General features: G+C 39.5%; 1 protein-coding gene and 2 long non-coding RNA genes across 5 annotated transcripts; all 3 read left to right on the top strand.

Annotated features, from left to right (window-relative positions):
* Window positions 1–1,214: 1,214 nt before the first annotated feature.
* On the top strand, window positions 1,215–2,888 carry LOC119733136. Of its 2 annotated transcripts, none has more exons than XR_005271667.1 (4): window positions 1,215–1,451; window positions 1,986–2,079; window positions 2,374–2,453; window positions 2,809–2,888. It is a non-coding gene; the product is annotated as an uncharacterized LOC119733136 (long non-coding RNA). The 2 variants fall into 2 exon arrangements; XR_005271666.1 differs by having other exon boundaries at window positions 1,218–1,451; window positions 2,357–2,453.
* A 491-nt stretch (window positions 2,889–3,379) lies between these two features.
* On the top strand, window positions 3,380–18,046 carry LOC119733134. Of its 2 annotated transcripts, none has more exons than XR_005271664.1 (5): window positions 3,380–3,520; window positions 4,409–4,674; window positions 5,120–5,181; window positions 8,794–8,879; window positions 9,187–9,403. XR_005271664.1 is itself a non-coding variant. In XM_038206710.1 (5 exons), exons 2-5 carry the CDS (start codon window positions 4,658–4,660, stop codon window positions 17,965–17,967), a joined length of 324 nt encoding a protein of 107 aa, XP_038062638.1. In that variant the 5' UTR covers window positions 3,380–3,520; window positions 4,409–4,657; the 3' UTR covers window positions 17,968–18,046. The 2 variants fall into 2 exon arrangements, 1 of the variants encoding a protein (XP_038062638.1); XM_038206710.1 differs by lacking the exons at window positions 5,120–5,181; window positions 8,794–8,879; window positions 9,187–9,403 and adding exons at window positions 13,859–13,946; window positions 17,467–17,554; window positions 17,837–18,046.
* On the top strand, window positions 10,887–13,262 carry LOC119733135. The gene is made up of 4 exons (XR_005271665.1): window positions 10,887–11,067; window positions 11,407–11,484; window positions 11,977–12,121; window positions 13,014–13,262. It is a non-coding gene; the product is annotated as an uncharacterized LOC119733135 (long non-coding RNA).
* Window positions 18,047–23,427: the final 5,381 nt, after the last annotated feature.

The following is a 23,427-nucleotide window of genomic DNA, read 5'->3' as shown; positions in this document are numbered from 1 at the left end:
AAGGAAAATACTTCAAATTAAATGAACATTAATTTATTTGCATTGATTTTCTGCAGACGTGAACATGCACAAGAGACCCCCGGATTGTGAAAGTGTACAGTTTGCAAGTGGAGTCATTCGATAGATTGTTCGGAATCATCGGCACAGGGGGACAAGGTTGCATGTAAACTGAGGTGAGGTAACCATTTTCTTTGCAGGGCCACACGCACTTGTCCCCCCCCCCCCTCCCACTTGGATTGTGACCGTTTGCAAGTGGAGTCATTCGTTGGATTGTTCGGAATCATCGGCACAGGGGGACAAGGTTGCATGTTAACTGAGGTGAGGTAACCATTTCCTTTGCAGCTCAAGGCCACATGCACTTGTTCCCCCCGGATTGTGACAGTTTGCAAGTGGAGTCGTTCGTTTTGTTCAGAGTAAGTCAAACCATGATTCTTGTATTTTTCATGTGCAAGCGAATTTGAATCTATCCTGATTCTATAAGTCAAAGCAACTGCTAATTATTATATTATGTGAACCAATTTGCGCAGCAGTTTTGAGCAATTCTGTAATAAAATTTCTCTCAGAAAAAAAACGTTAAATTTGCTTGTACATATATATGTAACTTGAACCATCCTGGAAAAATTTCAGTGAAAACAAAGTTTTAGAAATAAGCACAAAAGTCGATTTGTTTGTCAGGATTTTGTTGAAATAAAGGAAAATTGGGAGAAAAACATTCCCAACAGCCCAAATTCTTTTCAATTTTTTTTTTTTTTTTAAAGATTACATTTTGATTAATGTTTTACTTAAACAATAAGAATGTCCAGGGTGGTTGAAATATGTGTTTGTGATGTACTGGTTGGTGGTGGTTGTGTGCTTGTTATTGTGTGGGGTGTAGGTGGTGGTTTGTGTGGGGTGTAGGTGGTGGTTTCTCCACAGGTCATCGGAGTTGAACTGGTGCTCCGGGTTGAGGTGTGGGGTAAACCCAGTTAATCGGGGTTGGACTGGTGCCCGATTGAGGTGCGAGGCAAACCCAGTTCCAAGGGATGGGTTGCGTTCGCGTGGAAGGTCCGCCTTTCACGAGGGGACGTGGGTCCTACGCAGCGGCCTGGAAACCCTAGGATGCCGTGCCATAAAGGAGCAGGTAGTGCGTCCCTCTTTATAGGGGCGTGGCCCTGTATTCACAGCCGGCAAACGCTGCTACTTCCTCAAAACGCATGAACCTGTAATGGGGGATGGACTGAGGGGGGCACGCATATAGGTTAGGGTACTCTCCTGATCCTTCGGGGTTGGGGGGGCGTACCGGACAGTCGGCAACTGTGCATGGCCCTCCGGGGCCGGCCTTTTGCCCAGCAATGGACCTGACGATACTGAAAGCGTGTTTGGAGCTGGTATCCTGGGACCTTCACGTGGTGGCCCTGTTTAAACTAATCTTACCAGGATGTGCTTCCAGAAGGGTTACATCTAAAAACAAGGTCAGATTTTAAGAAGGAATGACTTTTTGAAGAAATGTGAAATTTAATTTGCACTTTTGAAAAATAAATTCTCAACAAACATCATAATTATTGCCAATCAGTCAAAATGGACTTCAATTTTAGACCCAAAAAACATTCCATTTGTTTCTTGGGTTATTATTTTTTCCATCAAGTAAACCAAAGCATTCTGTTGGAGAAAGATTTTAAAACCTTTTCTTACAATGGAAAACAATCTCCTCCTCTTTTTCTGACTGGAGTTCAGAGTGGGTAAATAAAGGCCTTTTTGTGGATATTGAAATTGATTCCACCTCTCAAATTTCACTCCAGTTTTAACTTGGCGTTCTGAATCTATAGCTTAAAAATTCTGTGCGCGCTAAATAAAGAGAACATATAAGTAAAACAACACAAAAAAAATTGCTTTTGTGTTTATAATTGGAAATACAAAATTTGTGAACAAGACTTGTGTGCAAAATGTACTTTGAAAACTTGACCACTTGAATGATTGTTTTGTTTTGTTTTTGATAACACTGCAAGGTACAAGCTACCACGGAGGAGAAGCTTACTGGAGAGAAGAGGGAAAGTAGCAATGAACCAACGACTTCAGGGGAATCCGATCGTCCAATCCAAGGTGAGCATCTGATTACAACTGATCCATTATAGACAGCAAAAGGAATGGAGAAACATCTTCAAAACGGCTGAAATTACGATTGGACATTTGTCTGTGAACAAATCAAATTCTGTACTTTGAAGTGAATTCTAAATTAATGGCTTTTGATGCTCTGCATGAGACGGTTTGAAATTGATTTTGTTGGGTCAGGTGTTTTAAATGCATCGGCAAATTGAACAGTTTGATTAATTTTAGCAGAAATTCACCAATTTGCCACTGGATAATGTTGTTTTGCAAGTTATTTTGTTATTGCAGTTTAACCCCCCCCCTCCCCACTGGAGATGAGAGGCTGTAGAGGAATTTGTTGTGGTGACAATGAATCATTCTAATCAAAGGTGAGCAAAACATCTGACTGAAGATGATCAATTCAAGACAGCAAAGGGAACGGATTAGACTAAGAAAAGGCTGAAATTATGATCGCACATTTGCCAATTCAGAGGTCCTTGTCAGAGCAAAAAATACATGCTCAAGTCAGATTGTGTATTTTTTACATGCATTCCAACTTTGGAAATTTATTCTCGACATGATTGATGACTTGAAATTGGTTTTCGCAGTGCATTTTGGCAAATTTCTTTCAATTCCACAGTTTGTCAAGAATTATGCTTTCTGGTTATTCTCAGCCCTGATCATTTTTTTTCTTAGGATTTAAAACATTAATTTCTTGTTTTACTTTCCTTCCTTTCCTGATAGTCAGTATGGGCTCTGAGAAACACGCAGGAGACAAGATCTGCCGCAGTCATTGTTAGCAAGAACTACCAGTTTAATAAGATCTGATTTTGCACTTGTGCTTTGAAATCAAGAAGCAATTGTAGTTGACTTCCAAGGTAGAGAGTAGACTCTCTGCTGTTGTCACAAAGATTTACACATGTGTATATGAAGGACAGTTTTGCAAGTTGTAAACATATCTTTCAAACTACGAATGATTTGCTGATTGTGCATGTGCCCTGAAAGTGTCCACTGGTTCCACCTCAGAAATTGCTTTCAAATGTGGTCATCCGATTATAGTCTCCATAATCTCTTGAGATCAACTCAAGTCTGCATGTCCTCTTGATAGTAACTACAACATTGATGTCTTATTTGTGATGGATAAAATATCTTCTTTGTAGTTGAGATGTTCTTAAATTCTGAAATTGTCTGATGATCCACTATGAGCCCTGTCTGATAAACACTATTCTAAGACCCCACTGTTCTCAATCCAATTCAAGTTGACTTGACTCTGATATGCCTTTTTGTTTCTATCTCACATCTTCTCTGCAGGTGGACCACACAGACAGCACGATAGTCTTGCAGAGGAGAGCGTTTCTCACGAGTGGATTTACAACTGACTGACCAATCAACCTTCATCAGAACTTTCTGAAGTTGTGGTGGTGGGAAAGTGGTGGTGGGAAAGCTAGGTTTTCAGGTTTGAAATGGAATGTTGTTCTAGGTTATGACTGGTTAAATATTTGGTATTTTGTAAATATTGAAAAAATTTTAACTGTATGCAAACACATAAAATTGTGATATTTTCTCCAAGATGTTTGATACTTGTGTAACGGCAAAAAATGGCTCACTAAGAAAAAATCTTGGTTTAAATGATTGTCACGATATAGTTTTAGAAACTGGGACAAAGAAGAAAAGGAATCAAGGAAACCAAATATACTTCTCAAATTTTGAATTTAGTCTGAAACAAGGAGATCTTTTTTCACTAAAACAATTTGTTTCCTTAAATAAAAAAACAGTCTTCTTAACTGAAAGAAATCTCAATCTGGATCAAACAATGAATAAAAAAAGCTCAAAAGGAATTTGCCAAGGAGAAAAATTAAACTTTGCCAAGGATAAAATAGTAAACAATTGGATACAATTCTAGGAGAATAAGGAAAAACTAGGGTATAAACAAATGGACAGCAGGAAAAAAGTAAAAAGCCACGCAGCATTATTGGAAAATGACTGTAAAGGCACAGCAATGATCTACAAACCAATGACTCCACAAGCAGACAAACCCAAGCAGGAAACAACTCCAGTTAGGAGGAACTTAGAATGAAATACTGTGAACTATAAACTGCTGGTCTGCTGGCTACAGCTAAAGTGTGGCTTGTAGGGCTGTCCATTTGCAAATAATTTAGTATTTGATGATTTCAAAACTGCACTTCACTGAATGTTTGAATATTAGAAACTTGCCGATCAAGTGTGACACACGCAAGCTGCAGCTGCCTTCCTAGCTGGTCAACAATTGCATATAAAGCATGCTGGTTACAAATGACATGCGTTGATGGTATTGTCTCCTTTTCTTTGTCTGTGGCATCCATAGGGAGGTTGCTGACAGCCAGGTGATGACCAGCATCTTTCACCAGTAGTCTCCTGGTCTTCCACTGCATCTCCAATTTCTTGCCACCACAGACGGATGTTTCAGTGAAGTAGTTTTGCTGCAACCTCTCTGCCATCTGCCATGCGATGGGCGCTAGAGCACATCCCGTTGAGGAAGTCGGTAGCTAGGGGTGGAGGAGCAAAGTTCAAGTTAACAAAGCTGATGTTTAATGGTAGCTACTAGAGATCCTGGATGCTGACTCTGCCTGGGTAGGTGATGTTGAATACGATAGAAATCACTAGGGAAAAGTTCTATATGAACAGCATGTGAAGTGACAGTCTCTAAAAAGAGAAGTGGTTCTGAAGATTTGAAGATTTAGTCAGTGATCTGTGACTGTCATCAGGAGAATGCCTAAACGTAAAGACAGGTGATCATTTAACAGGTGTGGAGCAGATCCAGTGTGGATCAATGAAGCATGATGTGATAATACAGCCAGCTTAGGGTTGCATTATTTTAGGAATAAATGACCCGCGAGTCTTGGAACTATTGATAATCAATAACATGTGAAAATTACCCTGTAGTACCTTCTGATCAGCATAAACCAGAAGAGCGATCACGCAGCAACTTGGAAAAAAATTGATGCGTGCCGGTTTTGTACGGTCCCTACATACATTGATGTTTAATTTCAGTTTTGCTTTTTATTTTCAATTCAAGGTTTTCACAATGCCTGGACCTAAAAGTGCTGAAATGCCCTGAAACTGCACATCAAACATCAGGTAGGTCAACACCATTGTCACAAACTCACAGGCACGCGCTGTGTAGTGTCAATTCGTGAAAACTACATAGTCAATCATTTCGGTTTCATGAGCGCACTTCGTACACTGACGCGTAATACAATAATTTTAGTTTTCACGAACTGAAGTGCAACCATGTACATGTAGCAGATATACAATTAGGAGAAAAATGCTTTGAAAGATTTGACATGAATTTACTCCATCCGTATACTTGTGGGCTTAAACAAAAATTTATTTAAAAACCATTTTACTTGTGAAATTAAAATACACTCGCGCGCTGGGCACTCACGCACAACTGAATGTCGATTCATGGTGTCTGTGACAACATTTTTGTAAGATATGGCGGTTCAATGTTTTTTTTCAGAACTTAATTACTAGTAAATTTACAGAATAAAATCAATGGTTGATTTTTACATCCCTGCCTGCATCAGTGATCAATTGCATAAACTTTATTCAAAGTGGTTGTTACATCAACTATTTACTTGAAATGGATCAGTAGAGGTTTTACGCACCATTAATGGAACAGATCCTTGCTTGAACATTGTAGTAACCAAGTTATTGTTAGTGCACCTTCTTCAGACATCTCTGTGAACAAGTTCACTCATTGTGTTACTTTCCATTCTGTGTATGTGTGTAATTATCTTGTTTGTTTACCATTTCACTTGCTTCATAAAGTCAGGTATTTGTTCCGTAAAATAAAATTAAAAACGGCTTCAGCAAGTGTATACTCAGTGACATGCAACCAACCCAGTTACTGGAGATCGCTTGAAGTAGATGCATGCAAGTTGTTTCTTCAGTCAAAATGTCCTACTTGTGATAGCGTCAAAATCAAACAGTTGGCTGAACTTGCAGACAGAATAATGGATGTTGCTGCTCCACAGCAGCCAGCCAAGGTCAACTCAGTCGCATCTACATGCACCCCTGCATCACTGACAGAAGTGCAACTTCTTCACACAGAAATAAGCCAGCTGTCACTGCAAATACAAACATTGTCCGCAGGACGTCATCGTTCTTGCAGTCATTCAAGCAATCGACCACGCTCCCTGTGATAGTAAAAAAATATTGAGGGTCTAGGAGCTGGATGACGGAGAACAACTCTGGAGACAAGCTGCTGGAGAAGAATCACTACACGGCCAATCTCCAACACTCCGCGAAGGAACACTCATCAGACTCTCTTTAAGGCGGATAAGGGGAGGATTCTGGCTCTGGCCCAACAGTCTGTGGATGCATGCTTGAGAACCCCTCAGGGTAACCGTATCACAGATGAGGGTTTGGGGAAGTGACCGGGAAAGTGCCCAACACTCTGTGGAGGAATGCTCAGGAACCCTAGGGCAACCATAACATGGACAAGGGCCAGGCCAACGCCTGTACGTGGTACTTGAAATCATTCCTATGGCTTTTAGACTCCATCATTACAGGCACGGGTCCATCTCAAATCTGCAGCCTTGAAGATCTCCGGACAGCGAAATCCATTCTTTTCCTATTCTTTCACTTAGTGGCTGGAATTGTGTCTTGTGTTGGGAAAGCTACCATTCGCAGCAGACCTGACCAGACACCAGCAGTGTATAGGCCTACATCCTTTAGTTTCCTTCAATCGTGTCTACTGAGGAGGAGCATTATATTGCTACCTCGGCATCCGTATCAGGTTGTACAGAAGCGACAAGAGATTGAGGCACTGGTGGCCAAGATGACAGAAGATCTGCGCAAGGTGGAATCCTCTCTCCTGGCCCCCTGGCAAACGCTGGATGTGCTACAAACTGCCATTGAACAGTGCACCTTGTATTGTTGCGTGTCGGCAATTGCCAGAAGAAAAGTCTGAAGTGGCTAAAGAAAGAGGTGGTGAGGTTGGTGCAGAAAGTTTGCATCCTTCCGATGAGGACCACCACCAATGACGTCTGTGCGACGTCTATACAGAAAGGTGTAGGTCTGATGGATCCCAACCGGGATGCTGCAGTCAAACAGTCACGCAAGCCGTACGCATTTCATCTTCACCTGACAATATCGTCCGCAGTGTCTCCACCATGCAGCTGACTTCTATCATCTGCCGCACCATTCAGTTCATGAGCGGGTCTATGGAGGGGGACTTGGGTCCCACGCTAGGATGGTGGTTCGCCTGTTGGGTATCTCTTTCAGGGGCTGCTGTTCCAGCTCAGTACTTACACGTACAGACAAGGGAAAGGAGATACGCTCCAAGAGCATTACCACAGCTCTGCGTGCCGCGGCTCGAGAGTTTCACTCTTGTTGAGAACCGACCGCAGCCGGTAATTCCAATCAGCCCTCTTTCGTACCCTCACTTGATCTTGATCTTGATTGATATAGCTGTAGGCTCCTACAGGAACATCACTCAGCTTGGAAGGGATGGACGTGCTATTGACGAGTGCTGAGGGATCTAAGGGTATCACTAAATTGATTGGTGTCTCCTATGCCAGTAATGTGCTGAGGGAGGTCGTTCCAGTCCTTGCTGGTCTGATAAAAGAATGAGTGTTGGAGTCCTTTGATATTGGTGAAGGGGATCTGAAGGTAGTTGGGTTTTGAGCGTCTCGTTGTTATTTCTGGCTGCCTAATGGTTATTTCAGGTGGAACGTTAACGTCGATCCGTCCATTCAAGATTTTGTGGAAGTTTGTGAGGCGCTGTACGTATCTCCTATTTTCCAGGGTGGGTCATTCCAGTTTTTCAAGAAGAGCAGAAACAGATGTAGAATTGTCCCAGCTATATGTGTGAGTGATGAAGCAGGCAGCTCTTTGTTGAACCATCTCCATCTTGTGTTTATTGGTGGCTGTGAAGGGATCCCACACTGATGCACAGTAATCGAGCTGAGGACGGACTAAACTTTGATAGGCTTGGAGTTTAACCTTGGGTGGGGCTGAACCTAAGTTGCATCTAAGAAAACCAAGCATGGTGTTAGCTTTAGCTGTGTCTGCATTGATATGAGTATTCCATTTCATGTCCGATGAGAGGTGGACGCCAAGGTACTTGTGGCTTGTAACTGATTCCAGAATGTGACCAGAGAGCTTGTATGAAGAGTGGATGATGTTTGTCTTATTGGTGAATCTGATCACATTGCATTGTTCTGGTTTGAATGACATCTGCCAGCGCTGCTCCCACTCCTCTAGTGTCTTCAGGTCTTGCTGAATAACATCGCAGTCAGATGAAGATGTCATTTTGCGATAAATGACACAATCATCGGCGAACAAGCAAACATTCGAGTTCAGTCCTTCGGCAATATCGTTGATATAGACTAAAAAGAGGAGAGGGCCCAACACAGTGCCCTGTGGCACAGCAGATGAGACGTGGACTGGTTGGGAACTGACTCCCTGGATGACAACTGATTGTTGTCTTTGGCTGCAAACACATACACACCACTACCCACATTGCATGGTCCAATGATTACAATGCCAGCTCAAGCTCTGTGAACACTCACATCATTCTCTAACTTTCCATTGTGTGCTCACGTGTATGAAATAGTGTTTGTGTACCGTTTTACTTGACTCTAAAAGTCAGTTATTTGTTTCAGATAATAAACCATTATTGTCTACAGCCTCACAAGTAATTCACTCTATCATAACTAATCTATATTTCATTTTTTTGCACAGTCTTTGATAAGACAGGACCTGAGTAACCTGAGTAAGTCATCAGACGCCTGTTATCAGAACCACAAGAAGAGGAACATGTGTTTCAGGTGAGCTAAGAACTTGTTCAATATACTTGAGTACTTGCTTTCGCAACAATGTTTATGTGAATATGGGTTGATGATAAATTCATGCTAAAAGTTTGCTGTAGATGTGAACGCAAAGGAAGCTAAAATTCTAAACTCTATCTTCAAAACTCCTCCCTACCTATATTCTACCTATTATTATAGTTGTTCTCCCATTTTTGTAGAGCCTCAAAAGCTACAAAATCCTGCAAAAATCTGAAAAAGAAATCATAAACTGCATGTATATATATGTTATGTATATTCAATTTTCAAGTTTTTAATTGAATTTCAGGTTTTCCTGCTCTTACCAAGAAGACGTTGCTCTTGATGCTGGAATGCCCTGAAACTGCACCACTTTGTGATGACATCAAACATCAGAGAAACTACATCCAAGGTGCCTTGGGCCTATTTAGAATGTACTAGGCTGTTAAATGAGAAAAAAAGGTTATATGGGCAATTCCATGCTGGTGGAGACACAAGACCAAACAATTATTCTACGGTTTGTTCAAGTTTGATTTGCTGAAGTTACACAATATAGCTTGGCGTTTTTAAAACTGAAATAGTTTTGTCCCATGCGCGCACTATTTTGTGAGTTACGGTACACCATCACATCAAAGTCTGCAATGACGTCATGATGACTTATGGATGCACTGGTAAGGAATTTTGAATTAGTCTTTTGCTATCTTTTCAGTTATATTTTCTCTCAATTTAAGTTACCATTTTTTGGGTGTCTTTGTGAAAATTGATATTATTTCTATTATGTTGTCAATTTTAGTCAGATTTTGCTTCTGAAATGCGATACAAGTTTAATAATTTATAAGTTACTAAAACATATATGTTTTCTTTGTAAATACCTACATTTTCTGACCAATGAATTATTCCGTTAAAAGTTTCTAAGCTTGAGTTCTGAGAAGTACATTGTAAGTATATTTAAAAAAATAGAATTTTGTTACATTTTTGTTTAAATGCTTAGGCCAGCCATGAAATATTGTAATGTCGCCACATGTAATGTCATGCAGTCACAATCTCTTAGCGTAACGTAATGCCAGTCACATTATTGCACAGTCCGTAGTTGAGGAAAATGCAAGTACACATGTTATTTAAGTCCATATCTTACCAGGATGTACTTCCAGAAGGGTTACATCTAAAAACAAGGTAAGATTTTAAGAAGGAATGACTTTTTGAAGAAATTTAAAATTTAATTAGCAACTTTTGAAAAATAAATTCTCAACAAACATCATAATTATTGCCAATCAGTCAAAATGGACTTCAATTTTAGACCCCAAAATAGCATTCCATTTGTTTCTTGGATCATTATTTTTTCCATCAAGTAAACCAAAGCATTCTGTTGGAGAAAGATTTTAAAACCTTTTCTTACAATGGAAAACAATCTCCTCCTCTTTTTCTGACTGGAGTTCAGAGTGGGTAAACAAAGGCCTTTTTTTGTTGAAATTGAAATTGATTCCACCTTTCCAAATTTCACTCCAGTTTTCACTTGGCATTCTGAATCTATAGCTTAAAAATTCTGGGCACGCTAAATAAAGAGAAGTAAAACAACACAAACAAAATTGCTTTTGTGTTGATAATTGGAAATACAAAATTGTGGACACGAGTTGTGTGCAAAATGTACTTTGAAAACTTGACCACTTGAATGATTGTTTTGTTTTTGATAACACTGCAAGGTACAACCTACCACGGATGAGAAGCTTACTGGAGAGAAGAGGGAAAGTAGCAATGAACCAATGACTTCAGGGGAATCCAATCGTCCAATCCAAGGTGAGCATCTGATTGCAACTGATCCATTATAGACAGAAAAAGGAATGGAGAAACATCTTCAAAACGGCTGAAATTACGATTGGACATTTGTCTGTGAACATATCAAATTCTGTACTTTGAAGTGCATTCTAAATTAATGGCTTCTGATGCTCTGCATGAGACGGTTTAAAATATATTTTGTCAGGTCAGTTTGTTTCAAAATGCTTCGACAAATTGAGCAGTTTCAAAACTGAACAATTTCCAGTTTAATTGATTAAATGAAATTCACCAATTTGCCACTGGATAATGTTGTTTTGCAAGTTATTTTGTTATTGCAGTTTAACCCCCCCCCTCCCCACTGGAGATGAGAGGCTGTAGAGGAATTTGTTGTGGTGACAATGAATCATTCTAATCAAAGGTGAGCAAAACATTTGACTGGAGATGATCAATTCAAGACAGCAAAGGGAACGGATAAACCTAAGAAAAGGCTGAAATTATGATTGAACATTTGCCAATTCAGAGGTCCTTGTCAGAGCAAAAATACATGCTCAAGTCAGATTGTGTATTTTTGATATGCTTGTCAATTCGACATGATTGCTGGCTCGAAATTGGTTTTCGCAGTGCATTTTGGCAAATTTATTTCAATTACACAGTTTGTCAAGAATTATGCTTTCTGGTCATTCTCAGCCCTGATCATTTATTTCCTTAAGATATCAAACATGAATTTCTTGTTTTTCTTTCCTTCCTTTCCTGATAGTCAGTATGGGCTCTGAGAAACACGCAGGAGACAAGATCTGCCGCAGTCATTGTTAGCAAGAACTACCAGTTTAATAAAGTCTCTGATTTTGCACTTGTGCTTTGAAATCAAGAAGCAATTGTAGTTGACTTCCAAAGTAGAGAGTAGACTCTCTGCTGTTGTCACAAAGATTTACACATGTGCATTTGAAGGACAGTTTTGCAAGTTGTAAACATATTTTTCAAACTACGAATGATTCACTGATTGTGCATATGCCCTGAAACTGTCCACTGGTTCCTCCTCAGAAATTGCTTTCAAATGCGGTCATCCCATTATAGTCTCCATAATCTCTTGAGATCAATTCAAGTCTGCATGTCCTCTTGATAGTAACTACAACATTGATGTCTTATTTTTGATGGATTCAAAATCTTCTTTGTAGTTGAGATGTTCTGAAATTCTGAAATTTTCTGATGATCCACTATGAGCCCTGTCTGATAAACACTATTCTAAGACCCCACTGTTCTCAATCCAATTCAAGTTGACTTGACTCTGATATGCCTTTTTGTTTCTATCTCACATCTTCCTCTGCAGGTGGACCACACAGACAGCACGATAGCCTTGCAGAGGAGAGCGTTTCTCACGAGTGGATTTACAACTGACTGACCAATCAACCTTCATCAGAACTTTCTGAAGTAGTGGTGGTGGGAAAGCGGTGGTGGGAAAGCTAGGTTTTCAGGTTTGAAATGGAATGCTGTTCTAGGTTATGACTAGTTAAATGTTTGGTATTTTGTAAATGTTTTTATTCTAACTGCATGCAAACATACAAAATTGTGATATTTTCTCCACGATGTTTGATACTTGTGTAATGGCAACAAAATAGCTCACTAAGAAAAAATCCTGGTTGAAGTGATTGTCAAGATATAGTTTTAGAAACTGGGACAAAGAAGAAAAGGAATCAAGGAAACCAAATAGACTTCTCAAAAGTTTGATTTAGTCTGATAAAAAAGGACATCTTACACACACACACAAAACAACTTGTATCCTTAAATAAACAATAGTCTTCTTAAAATGCTTGAAAGAAATCTCAATCTTGATCAAACAATGAATAAAAAACTCAAAAGAAATTTGCTAAGGTAAAAATCAAACTTTGCCAAGGATAAAAATAAACAGTTGGATACAATTTTAAGAAAATAAGAGAAAAACTAGGGTATGAAGAAATGGACAGCAGGAAAAAAGTAAAAAGCCACGAAGCATTATTGGAAAATGACTGTAAAAGCACAGCAATGATCTACAAACCAATGACTCCACAAGCAGACAAACCCAAGCAGGAAACAACTCCAGCTAGGAGCAACTTATAATGAAATACTGTGAACTATAAACTGCTGGTCTGCTGGCTACAGCTAAAGTGTGGCTTGTAGGGCTGTCCATTTTCAAATAATTTAGTATTTGATGATTTCAAAACTGCACTTAACCGAATGTTTGAATATTAGAAACTTGCCGATCAAGTGTGATACACGCAAGCTGCAGCTGCCTTCCTAGCTGGTCAACAATTGCATATAAAGCATGCTGGTTACAAATGACATGCGTTGATGGTATTGTCTCCTTTTCTTTGTCTGTGGCATCCATAGGGAGGTTGCTGACAGCCAGGTGATGACCAGCATCTTTCACCAGTAGTCTCCTGGTCTTCCACTGCGTCTCCAATTTCTTGCCACCACAGACGGATGTTTCAGTGAAGTAGTTTTGCTCCAACCTCTCTGCCATCTGCCATGCGATGGGCGCTAGAGCACATCCCGTTGAGGAAGTCGGTAGCTATGGGTGGAGGAGCAAAGTTCAAGTTAACAAAGCTAATGTTTAATGGTAGCTACTAGAGATCCTGGATGCTGACTGTGCCTAGGTAGGTGATGTTGAATACAATAGAAATCACTAGGGAAAAGTTCTATATGAACAGCATGTGAAGTGACAGTCTCTAAAAAGAGAAGTGGTTCTGAAGATTTGAAGATTTAGTCAGTGATCTGTGACTGTCATCAGGAGAATGCCTAAACCTAAAGACAGATGATCATTTAACCCCTTAACGCTGGCTGACGGCGGTGACTGCAGCTCAATGAAGGGTGATGAGCCAGGGAACGCTGTGGCCGCATTCCTGCTGCATTCATTGATGGGCAATATCCAAATGCCTGCATGTACACATTCAAACTCAAAGTGCCGCTGATCCGTGGCTGACAATACCAGCATCAAGGGGTTAACAGGTGTGGGGCAGATCCAGTGTGGATCAATAAAGCAGGATTTGATAAAACAGCCAGCTTAGGATTGCATTATATCAGGAATAAATGACCCACATGTCTTAGATTTATTGACGATCAATAACATGTGGAAACACCTGTTATATACCTCCCGATTGCGTGCTGGTTCGTGTACGGTCCCTATACTTACATGTATAATTAATTTTAATGTCGCTTTTTATTTCCAATTTAAGGTTTTCAAGATACCTGGATCTCAAAGATGAGCTGCTTTTGATGCTGAAATGCACTGACACGGCACTACTTTGTGACATCACACATCAGGTAAATCCTCACTGCTTTCACAAACTGACATGTACGCATGTGGAGTCAGTTCCTGAAAACCGTGTTATCAATAATTTCAGTTTCACAAACTGACATGGGGGTGTGTGCGCGCACTTTAATAGTACACTGACTCGTAATAGAATAATGTAGTTTTTTACCCAATGAAACACAAGCATGTGATGGAAATACAGTATAAAAATGCTTTAAATTCAAAGCAAGGCTTCAACTCAAATTGACGCCATCCATTTACTTGTGGGCTTACACAAAAAATGAATTAGAATCCTTTAAACTGGTGACATTAAGACCGGTTTCAGTTTGTGAAAACCGAGTGTCAGTTTGTGGTGTCTTTGACAAAATTTTGATGACTTTGGTTTGCTTAGAATGTAGTTTTAATGCTTTTTTTTCTTCAGAACTCAAGAACTTATAAATTTAAAGGATAAAATTAATGGTTGACTTCACATTCCTGCCTGCATCAGTGATCAGTTGCATAAACTTTATTCAAAGTGGTTGTTACATCAACTATTTACTTGAAATGGATCACTAGAGGTTTTAGGCACCATTAATGGATCAGATCCCTGCTTGAACATTGTATTAACCAAGTTGTTGTTAGTGCACCTTCTTCAGACATCTCTGTGAACAAGTTCACTCATTGTGTTACTTTCCATTCTGTGTGTGTGTGTAATTATCTTGTTTGTTTACCATTTCACTTGCTTCATAAAGTCAGGTATTTGTTCCGGATAATAAAACTAAAAATGGTTTCAGCAAGTGTATACTCAGTGACATGCAACCAACCCAGTTACTGGAGATCGCTTGAAGTAGATTGCATGCAGGTTGTTTCTTCAGTCAAAATGTCCTACTTGTGATAGCGTCAAAATCAAACAGTGGGCTGAACTTGCAGACAGAATAATGGATGTTGCTGCTCCACAGCAGCCAGCCAAGGTCAACTCAGTCGCATCTACATGCACCCCTGCATCACTGACAGAAGTGCAACTTCTTCACACAGAAAAGCCAGCTGTCACTGCAAATACAAACATTGTCCGCAGGACGTCATCGTTCTTGCAGTCGTTCAAGCAATCGACCACGCTCCCTGTGATGGTAAAACATCTGAGGGTCTTGGACCTGGATGACGGAGAACAACTCTAGAGACAAGCTGCTGGAGAAGAATCACTACACGGCCAATCTCCAACACTCCGCAAAGGAACACTCATCAGACGCCCCTTTGGGCAGCAGTAAGGCGGATAAGGGAGGATTCTGGCTCTGGCCCAACACTCTGTGGATGCATGCTTGAGAACCCCTCAGGGTAACCGTATCACAGATGAGGGTTTGGGGAAGTGACCGGGAAAGTGCCCAACACTCCGTGGAGGAATGCTCAGGAACCCAAGGGCGACCATAACATGGACAAGGGCCAGGCCAACGCCTGTACGTGGTACTCGAGATCATTCCTACGGCTTTTGGACTCCATCGTTACAGGCACGGGTCCATTTCAAATCCACAGCCTCCAAGATCTTCAGAGAATGAGACCAATCTTTTCCTATCCTGTCACTGGAATTGTGTCTTGTGTCGGGAGAGCTACCACTTGCAGCAGACGCTGACACAACACCAGCAGTACATTCTCTAGTTTCTTTTCACCTTGTACGTTTATCAGTGGGAGTTTGACTCAGACAGGCTAGCTGTTTCCAACCACTACCAAACTCACAAGTGCAGTGGGTCCGTTTCACCGATTGTCCGGGCTCTCCTGCGGCCTCATGACACACCTTCCAAGCCTGTGGATACAACGCTCCCAGCCCATGGCTTGGTTGGTCAATTAATTATGACTGTACTGACATCAGCCTAACACTCTGTCACCCAGGAGCACGAATCAGGGACTTCCCAGCCGGGACTGGGATCAAGTGAGATCTGGCCTTTTCCCAACACTCCACGGATGAATGCTGGAGTTCCCTGCGGGGTTCTTCTAGCGTGGATGAGAGAGTTGCCCTGGTGCTCCAATACTCCGTTTGGGGCCCTTTGGTTTTTCATAACACAGATGAGTGTATGTACATGTATGTGCTGGGGGAGCAACCGAATCCATGTGACTGATGTGCGGCGCTGGAATTCCATCACAGCTAGGTGAGGGAGCAGGCCGGGTTGCTTTTGGACATGGCCAGCAAGCTGCGGCTTACCTTCAGACCAATGAAGTGTGTCACTCTGTCCCTGGAGTGTCGCAGAGGTCGGTGAGTGCTTCCCTCAGTCTACAAAGTGCAAGGCAATGATATTCCAGCACTGACTGAGGAATTATATCGTTACTGTCACGTCCGTATCGGGTCGCAGAAGTAACAAGAACCTTGAGGCAGTGGTGGCCAAGATGACAGAAGATCTGGGCAAGGTGGAATCCTCTCTCCTGGCTTTCTGGCAAACGCTGGAAGAAAAGTCTGAAGTGGCTAAGGGATGAGGTGGTGAGGTTGGTGCGGAAAGTTTGCATCCTTCCATTCAGTTCATGAGCGAGTCTACGGAGGGGGACCTGGCAAACTTCAGCTTGAGCAGACAGATCTGTACCCTCTGGTCCCAGGCTATTATGGTGGTTGGCCTGTTGCGTATCTCTTTCAGTGGCTGCTGTTAGCTCAGTAGTCGCACGTACGGACAAGGGGAAGGAGATACTCTCCAAGAACATGACCTTGGTTCTGCGGGCTTTCTGGCAAACGCTGGACGCACTACAAACTGCCATTGAATAGTTCAATTACCAGAAGAAAAGTCTGAAGTGGCTAAGGGATGAGGTGGTGAGGTTGGTGCGGAAAGTTTGCATCCTTCCGACGAGGACCGCCACCAATGACATCTTTGCAGACAGAATGGTGGGCGGTCTGGGTCTGACGGATCCCATCCAGGATGCTGCAGTCAAACAGTCACGCAAGCTGTATGAATTTCCTCTTCACCTGGCAATACCGGTTGCAGTGTCTCCACCATGCAGCTGACTTCTGTCGTCTGCCGCACCATTCAGTTCATGAGCGAGTCAACGGAGGGGGACCTGGCCAACTTCAGCTTGAGCGGGCAGATCTGTACCCTCTGGTCCCAGGCTATTATGGTGGTTGGCCTGTTGCGTATCTCTTTCAGTGGCTGCTGTTATGGCTCAGTAGTCTTACGTACGGACAAGGGGAAGGAGATACTCTCCAAGAGCATTACCACGGTTCTGCGGGCCGCCGCCCGAGAGTTTTACTCTGGTAAATTTCTCTTGTTGACAACCGACCGCAGCTGGTAATTTGAATCAGCCCTCTTTGGCACCCTCACTTACTTGGCTGCAAACACGTACACACCACTGCCTGTCTTTCAGAGCATGGTCCAACGATTACAATGCCGACTCAAGCTCTGTGATGAACACTCAAATTGCTCTGTAACTTTCCATTCTGTGTGCTCACGTGTATGAAATGTGTATCGTTTTGCTTGCCTCTAAAAGTCAGTTATTTGTTTCGGATAATAATAACCAATGTCGACAGCCTCGCAAGTAATTTAATCTATAATAACTAATCTATGTTTTTGATTTTGTGCACAGTCTTTGATAAGACAGGACCTGAGTAACCTGAGTAAGTCATCAGACGCCTGTTATCAGAACCACAAGAAGAGGAAGGCATGTGTTTCAAGTGAGCTAAGAACTTGTTCAATATATGCAACAATGTTTATGTGAATTATGGTTTGATGATAAATTCATACTAAAATTTTGCTGTAGATGTGAACGCAAAGGAAGCTAAAATTCTAAATTCTATCTTCAAAACTCCTCCCTACATATAGTTGTTCTCCCAAATCAGTGGAGCCTCAAAAGCTACAAACGCCTGCAAAAAAGTAATCATAAACTGCATGTATACAAGTATGCTATTTATATTCAATTTTCCTTTTTTAAATTTTTTTTTCAACTTAAATTTCAGGTTTTCCTGCTCTTACTAAGGAGACGTTGCTCTTGATGCTGGAATGCCCTGAAACTGCACCACTTTGTGATGACATCAAACATCAGAGAAACTACATCCAAGGTGCCTTGGGCCTATTTAGAATGTACTAGGCTGTTAAATGAGAAAAAAAGGTTATATGGGCAATTCCATGCTGGTGGAGACACAGAACCAAACAATTATTTCACGGTTCGTTCAAGTTTGATTTGCTGAAGTGACACGATATATCTTGGCGTTTTTAAAACTGAAACAGTTTCGTCCCATGCGCACACTATTTTGTGAGTTACGGTACACCATCACATCAAAGTCTGCAATGACGTCATGATGACTTATGGATGCACTGGTAAGGAATTTTGAATTAGTCTTTTACTATCTATTCAGTAATAATTTCTCTCAATTTTTTATGCTACCATTTCGAGGGCGTCTTTGTAAAAATGGATATTATTTTTATGTTGTCAATTTTAGTCAGACTTTGCTTGTAAAATGAGATACAAATTTTATTCACTGAAACAGATTTTTTTCTTTGTAAATACCTACATTTTCTGACTAATGAATAATTATGTTACAAATTTCTTAGCTTGAGTCCTGACAAGTTTATTTTAAAAAAATTATTTTGTTTACATTTTAGTTTTAATGCTTAGGCCAGCCATGAAATATTGTAATGTCTGCCACATGTAATGTCATGCAGTCACAATCTCTTAGCGTAACGTAATGCCAGTCACATTATTGCTCAGTCCGTAGTTGAGGAAAATACAAGTACACATGTTATTTAAGTCCATACACATACAAGTAGTCAACTATTTGAACCAAAATGCAACTGAGTGCCAAGCCACTGTCTGAGCAACTTATATATTTTTTCACAAAATAAGTATTTTTTAAAATTTTATTTGGACATCTGTAACCCTTTGATAAAATGGAAAATATATTTGTTTTGCTTTTGGGCACAAGTAGTCTATCATTGTCCATTCTGATGGGGTGGGGTGGGGGAAGTCTTCCCTGTGAGAACTGAATGATTGTTTGCCACCAAATAGTTTGATTTTCATAATACCCTATTTATTACTTAACATTGGCTAACTTATTTCATTGTTTTGTTGTTGGTTCATTGGATAACTTTGGTATTGCTAGAAAAATAGCAAGTAAAATTGTGTTAATGTAAACATGTACAAATTATGATTAATTCAGTTGATAATTTTATATTTTCAGGAAAGATGTACAGCCAAGTTGCAACTTACAGCAGCAGAGAGAAAGACACAGCAGAAACAAAACTTGGAAGAAAAGGATTTTATGAAGACCACAAGAGGAACAAATGAAAGAGGAATAGACAGAAAAGAACAAAACATGAGGAGTTTCATAAAGTGAGCAGGAATAAAACTATGAGAAAAGTAGTTGGAATTGAGCATGGAATTTGTTAAATATGTTGAGACCTCAAAATTTTTAGTAACCAGAAAATATGATGCAATTCTATTTACACAGTTTTTATTGGAGACAACTTTAATAATGATTACGGTCACTTTGCAAAATTTCTTACTTAATTAGCTTTATGATCAGTTACTTTTTGGTGTTGACGGTATATACATGTAGGTTTTTTATTACGTTTTTGTTTTTGATAAATTCTAAAACTCTCTGAGTTCGGATATTGAAAAATTATTTTGTTCTTGCATACAGTCACTATTGGAAATTATAAAGAAAATAAAACTTGACCTGAACAGAAACTTTTCAATACACAGTGTCTCATTTCTCAATTATTATGATTATAAAAACTTTCATTTTACATCTTTGTACATGTATAAAGTGTTATACTGGCTATAAATTATATGAGAAATAAAATATGACATCCATTGGCCTTTAATATGAAGAGAAATTTCAAATTTGCTCTATCATTTGTTTCCTGTGTTGCTTTTTATGTAATGTCAGTCACAATAAAGAAAGAGTTATGTAAGCAAAGGACAGAAAAGATCAATGCGTCTACAGGTTGGAAAATGTAAAAACACTTCATCCCCCAAAAATGATGCGTATTGGAATTATATGATGCGGCTGATTAGTGTACGCAAACATAATGGCGTGTTCATATTTCAGTTTTTGGCATGGCGTCTCTGCGTAAACCTATTGAGAAAATCGCGTTATAATTTCTTGCCACAAAAATGCTCAAAATTCACCGTACACCTTGAAAAATTCACTCTTTTACTTCTAATTGCAATCAGACGTTATGTCTTGTACATCATAAAATTAAGAATGAGAGGTGGTTATCATTTTTCTTTAAGAGAAAAATTAGAATTAAAACCCTATGCCACTTTATCGATTAGCGTACGAGAAGAATTGAAGTGATGGCGTCACGCATAAAATTGTTCTGAATCGTGAGACTGATGTGAATTTGAAACCTGCCGAAACACTCTAATGTCTGTCACCATGGAATTGCCCATATACTTGCTAAAACTGTAGATTTTCTGGTTTTGCCCAATTAGTTACTTGGCGTTATTGTATTTTTGTTCATTTGCGTAGTTATCATTTGTTTAAATTTAAAATTGAGATTTTTGTTTGTATATCAATGAGAGAAATTTGTAGAATGTTGTATATAGTTGTGCACCCTAGTTGTGGTAAATAAAAATTAGTCTCAATGAGGAGCGCCCTCTATTGCCCATGAATTGCTAATGACTGTTTAATGAATGAATTATTACGAAATAGGCCTAATAATGGAATTTCGTAGCGCCGAATCAATTTAAAAAGTGCTCCCTGGCGCTTTACAATCAAACTATTTATATAAATAAAAGGAATATAAATACAATTTTACTAATGTGATTATTTAAAACTCAAAGTGTATGATCCACACTAACAATTGGTTTAAACATGATGCATAGGAGTGCTTTGTTACAAGGTGTAAGATATGGTTGACATGAATGAAATCAAGCCAAATTTGTGTCATGTAAAAGATGTTATCAAACAAAGTTAAACATTAGTAACTTCTTCGCAATATACAATTGAAACTGGTTTTTTTGTAAAGTGACATTTTGAAACTAAATTTCTAAAAGTTCTTAGAGGAAAAATTAATGTTTTAAGGAAACAAGATCCTTAAATATTTGCTTTTTGAGATGTCCTTAAATTTATGGAAAGAAAAGGGAAATGGAAAGTGTTTTTGAAATAATTTGAGCATTCTAAATTGAATTGGCATAAAAATCTAGCCAGATAGACACAGTTAAAATACTTGGTCAATAGAGGGCAGTATGCATTTATTATCTGTAACATGTTCGTAAATCAATGTTCAACTTATTTAAATTTAGTTGTACAAGCAATTATTCCTGAAATAAGGCGTTACTGTATTGGAACTGGTATTGTTTTTCTTTTTGAAGTGGTTAAAACATTTCAGAATTTGAAAAAAATAGTTGTATAAGATTTGAGGCAAAAATCACTGACAATTTTAAGTAAAATCGAGATAACCAAATTTAAAAACTCCATTTCCACATTCAAACAAAAGTTTGGCCTTCATAGTTAAAAACAACTTTTGTGGCCTTTTAAAGTTAAAAACAACTCTTTGCCCCCCCCCCCCCCCCCGAAGAATAAAATTAGTGAACAAATTTAACGTAGGACTTGCTTTTAAAATATTGAGCATTGACAAATTTAGAATCTTGTAAAGGGAAGTAAATTAACGTCTACATTTATTAAACAGAAATGTGTTTCTTGTTAAATACATGTATGTAAAGTTTAAAAACTGTAATATTAACTTTTAAACAAAAAGTGTGAAATAGGTTTGTAAAAAGTGTAAATAAAGGGCAACAATAGAAAGAATATGGAATAAATGTCTAAATTGAGAACCAGAATTTTGGGTCTGTTGTGGTTTCCTTCTGAATATTCAGTTTTCTGCTTTTTATTATTCAAATATTCAAATGAGCTGAGGCGGCCATTTTTTTTTTTTTTTTTAATATTGCACAATCTAACCTTTAAATATAAGTTCCGAGAACAAATTTTCGAAGAGGCCAGTGGCCTGGCGGTCTAGCTCGCTGACCGCCAGGCCCCGGGTCCCCGGTTCAAAACCCAGCCGGGGACCCGGGAGGAGAATTTTTCCTCACAGCAGTGATAAAATTTTAAAAATAAATAAAATAGTAGCATGGAGCAGGGTTGAACCGCGTACCTTCTGCATGCCAGCTCTCTTCTTTTCCGCTCTGCCATGGCACTTTCTTGAAAAAATCTCCGGTTATCGTAATTAAAACCCTTAGGTTGTTGGACTTAGACAATTTTTCAGCTTTGGCCAGAATTTTAGAAATCAAGGGGTACCCCTTGAAATTTTCTCAGATCTGAGGGTCTGAGGCTGGGAGGTTGAGAAGTTGGGAGCTGAAGGGGTTTGGAGCTGGAGGGTAGGCTTTGGGACTTTGGGCTGACTGGTTGATGGTTGAGAGGGAACTGGACTATTAGTTGAAGGGCTTCCTGACTGATAGGTCTGCAAGTTGATAGGACTAGGAAGGGTCTTGGGGATTTTTGGACTTAGAATTTATTTGGCTGGACTTTGATTTGGGAATATAATTTTCTCATATTAATTGGACTAAATTTTGGACTGAATATTCAGACTTCTTTTTTGAAGTCCTGCCCTGTCCTGTAAGTTCAGATCTGTCTTCGCAGCCAATCATCAGTCAGACTGGTAGTTAGCCTTTTCCTTTTTTGGAGATTGCTACACTTGTTGAAACCTGCTAGAGACCACATAAGACTGCTGGAATGCTGGTTACCAGTGGTGTGTGAGGTGGATGTAGACTTCTTAGCCTGAGGGTCTCGATACAACCTGGTTGAAGGGCCTTCCTCACTTGACCGTGTAGCGTGCCGTCAAATTGAGTTTTCATGCTTCGATGATTTTGTATGGCTTATCGCCCTCTCTTGTGAAGGTGTTGAGAGGTCACATGATAGTCTGGTGCCGGTGAAAATTTCAGGATTTTTAAAAAGGAATAATTTTTACACTTAATTTTTAGAGGTATGCCTAAATGTTTGCAAATTGTAGATTTGTTTCTCAGTGCAACAGTATAATGCAAAGTTTCTACGGCTTTGATTATATTTTACATTAGTACTTTTCTAAATGTTTAATCGTTTTTTAATTGTTACACGATTCCTCTTGGAATTTTATGGAGTTCTTAATTGAAGACTTTACTTTATGAACAATCGATGGACACATTTTAAATTAAGCTCAGCATATATTTCCAGAATTGTCGTCCACACAAATGTGTTGTTCTTGTTGCGTATTAGGAATATTTTTCATTCCGATTTAAATTTTCACACAGAAAACACTTTGTTGTTTTTGTAATATTAATTTAATTAATTTGCTGTAGAAATTAAATAGGCCTTTTAAAGACATCGTCTCAAAAACCAGTGTGTGGGTTTTTATGGGGACTTTTTTTTTCTTCATTATTTTGCATTGCAATTTTCTCGCTAGAAACTGATTATAATTGTTTTAGTAACATTAACTGTATTGTTTGATATTCCTGTTAAAATTTTTCAGGCTTCACAAAAACGTCATGATGAGTTTATAACGGAGGAAATTTCACTTTAATACAATGGGTATTTCTCATGATATCCTCCAGACAACGAGTATGTTCTGT

This window comes from Patiria miniata, unplaced genomic scaffold (assembly GCF_015706575.1).
Source record: "Patiria miniata isolate m_02_andy unplaced genomic scaffold, ASM1570657v1 HiC_scaffold_25, whole genome shotgun sequence".
Taxonomy (NCBI): domain Eukaryota; kingdom Metazoa; phylum Echinodermata; class Asteroidea; order Valvatida; family Asterinidae; genus Patiria; species Patiria miniata.
This window is presented reverse-complemented; position numbering and strand designations above follow the sequence as displayed.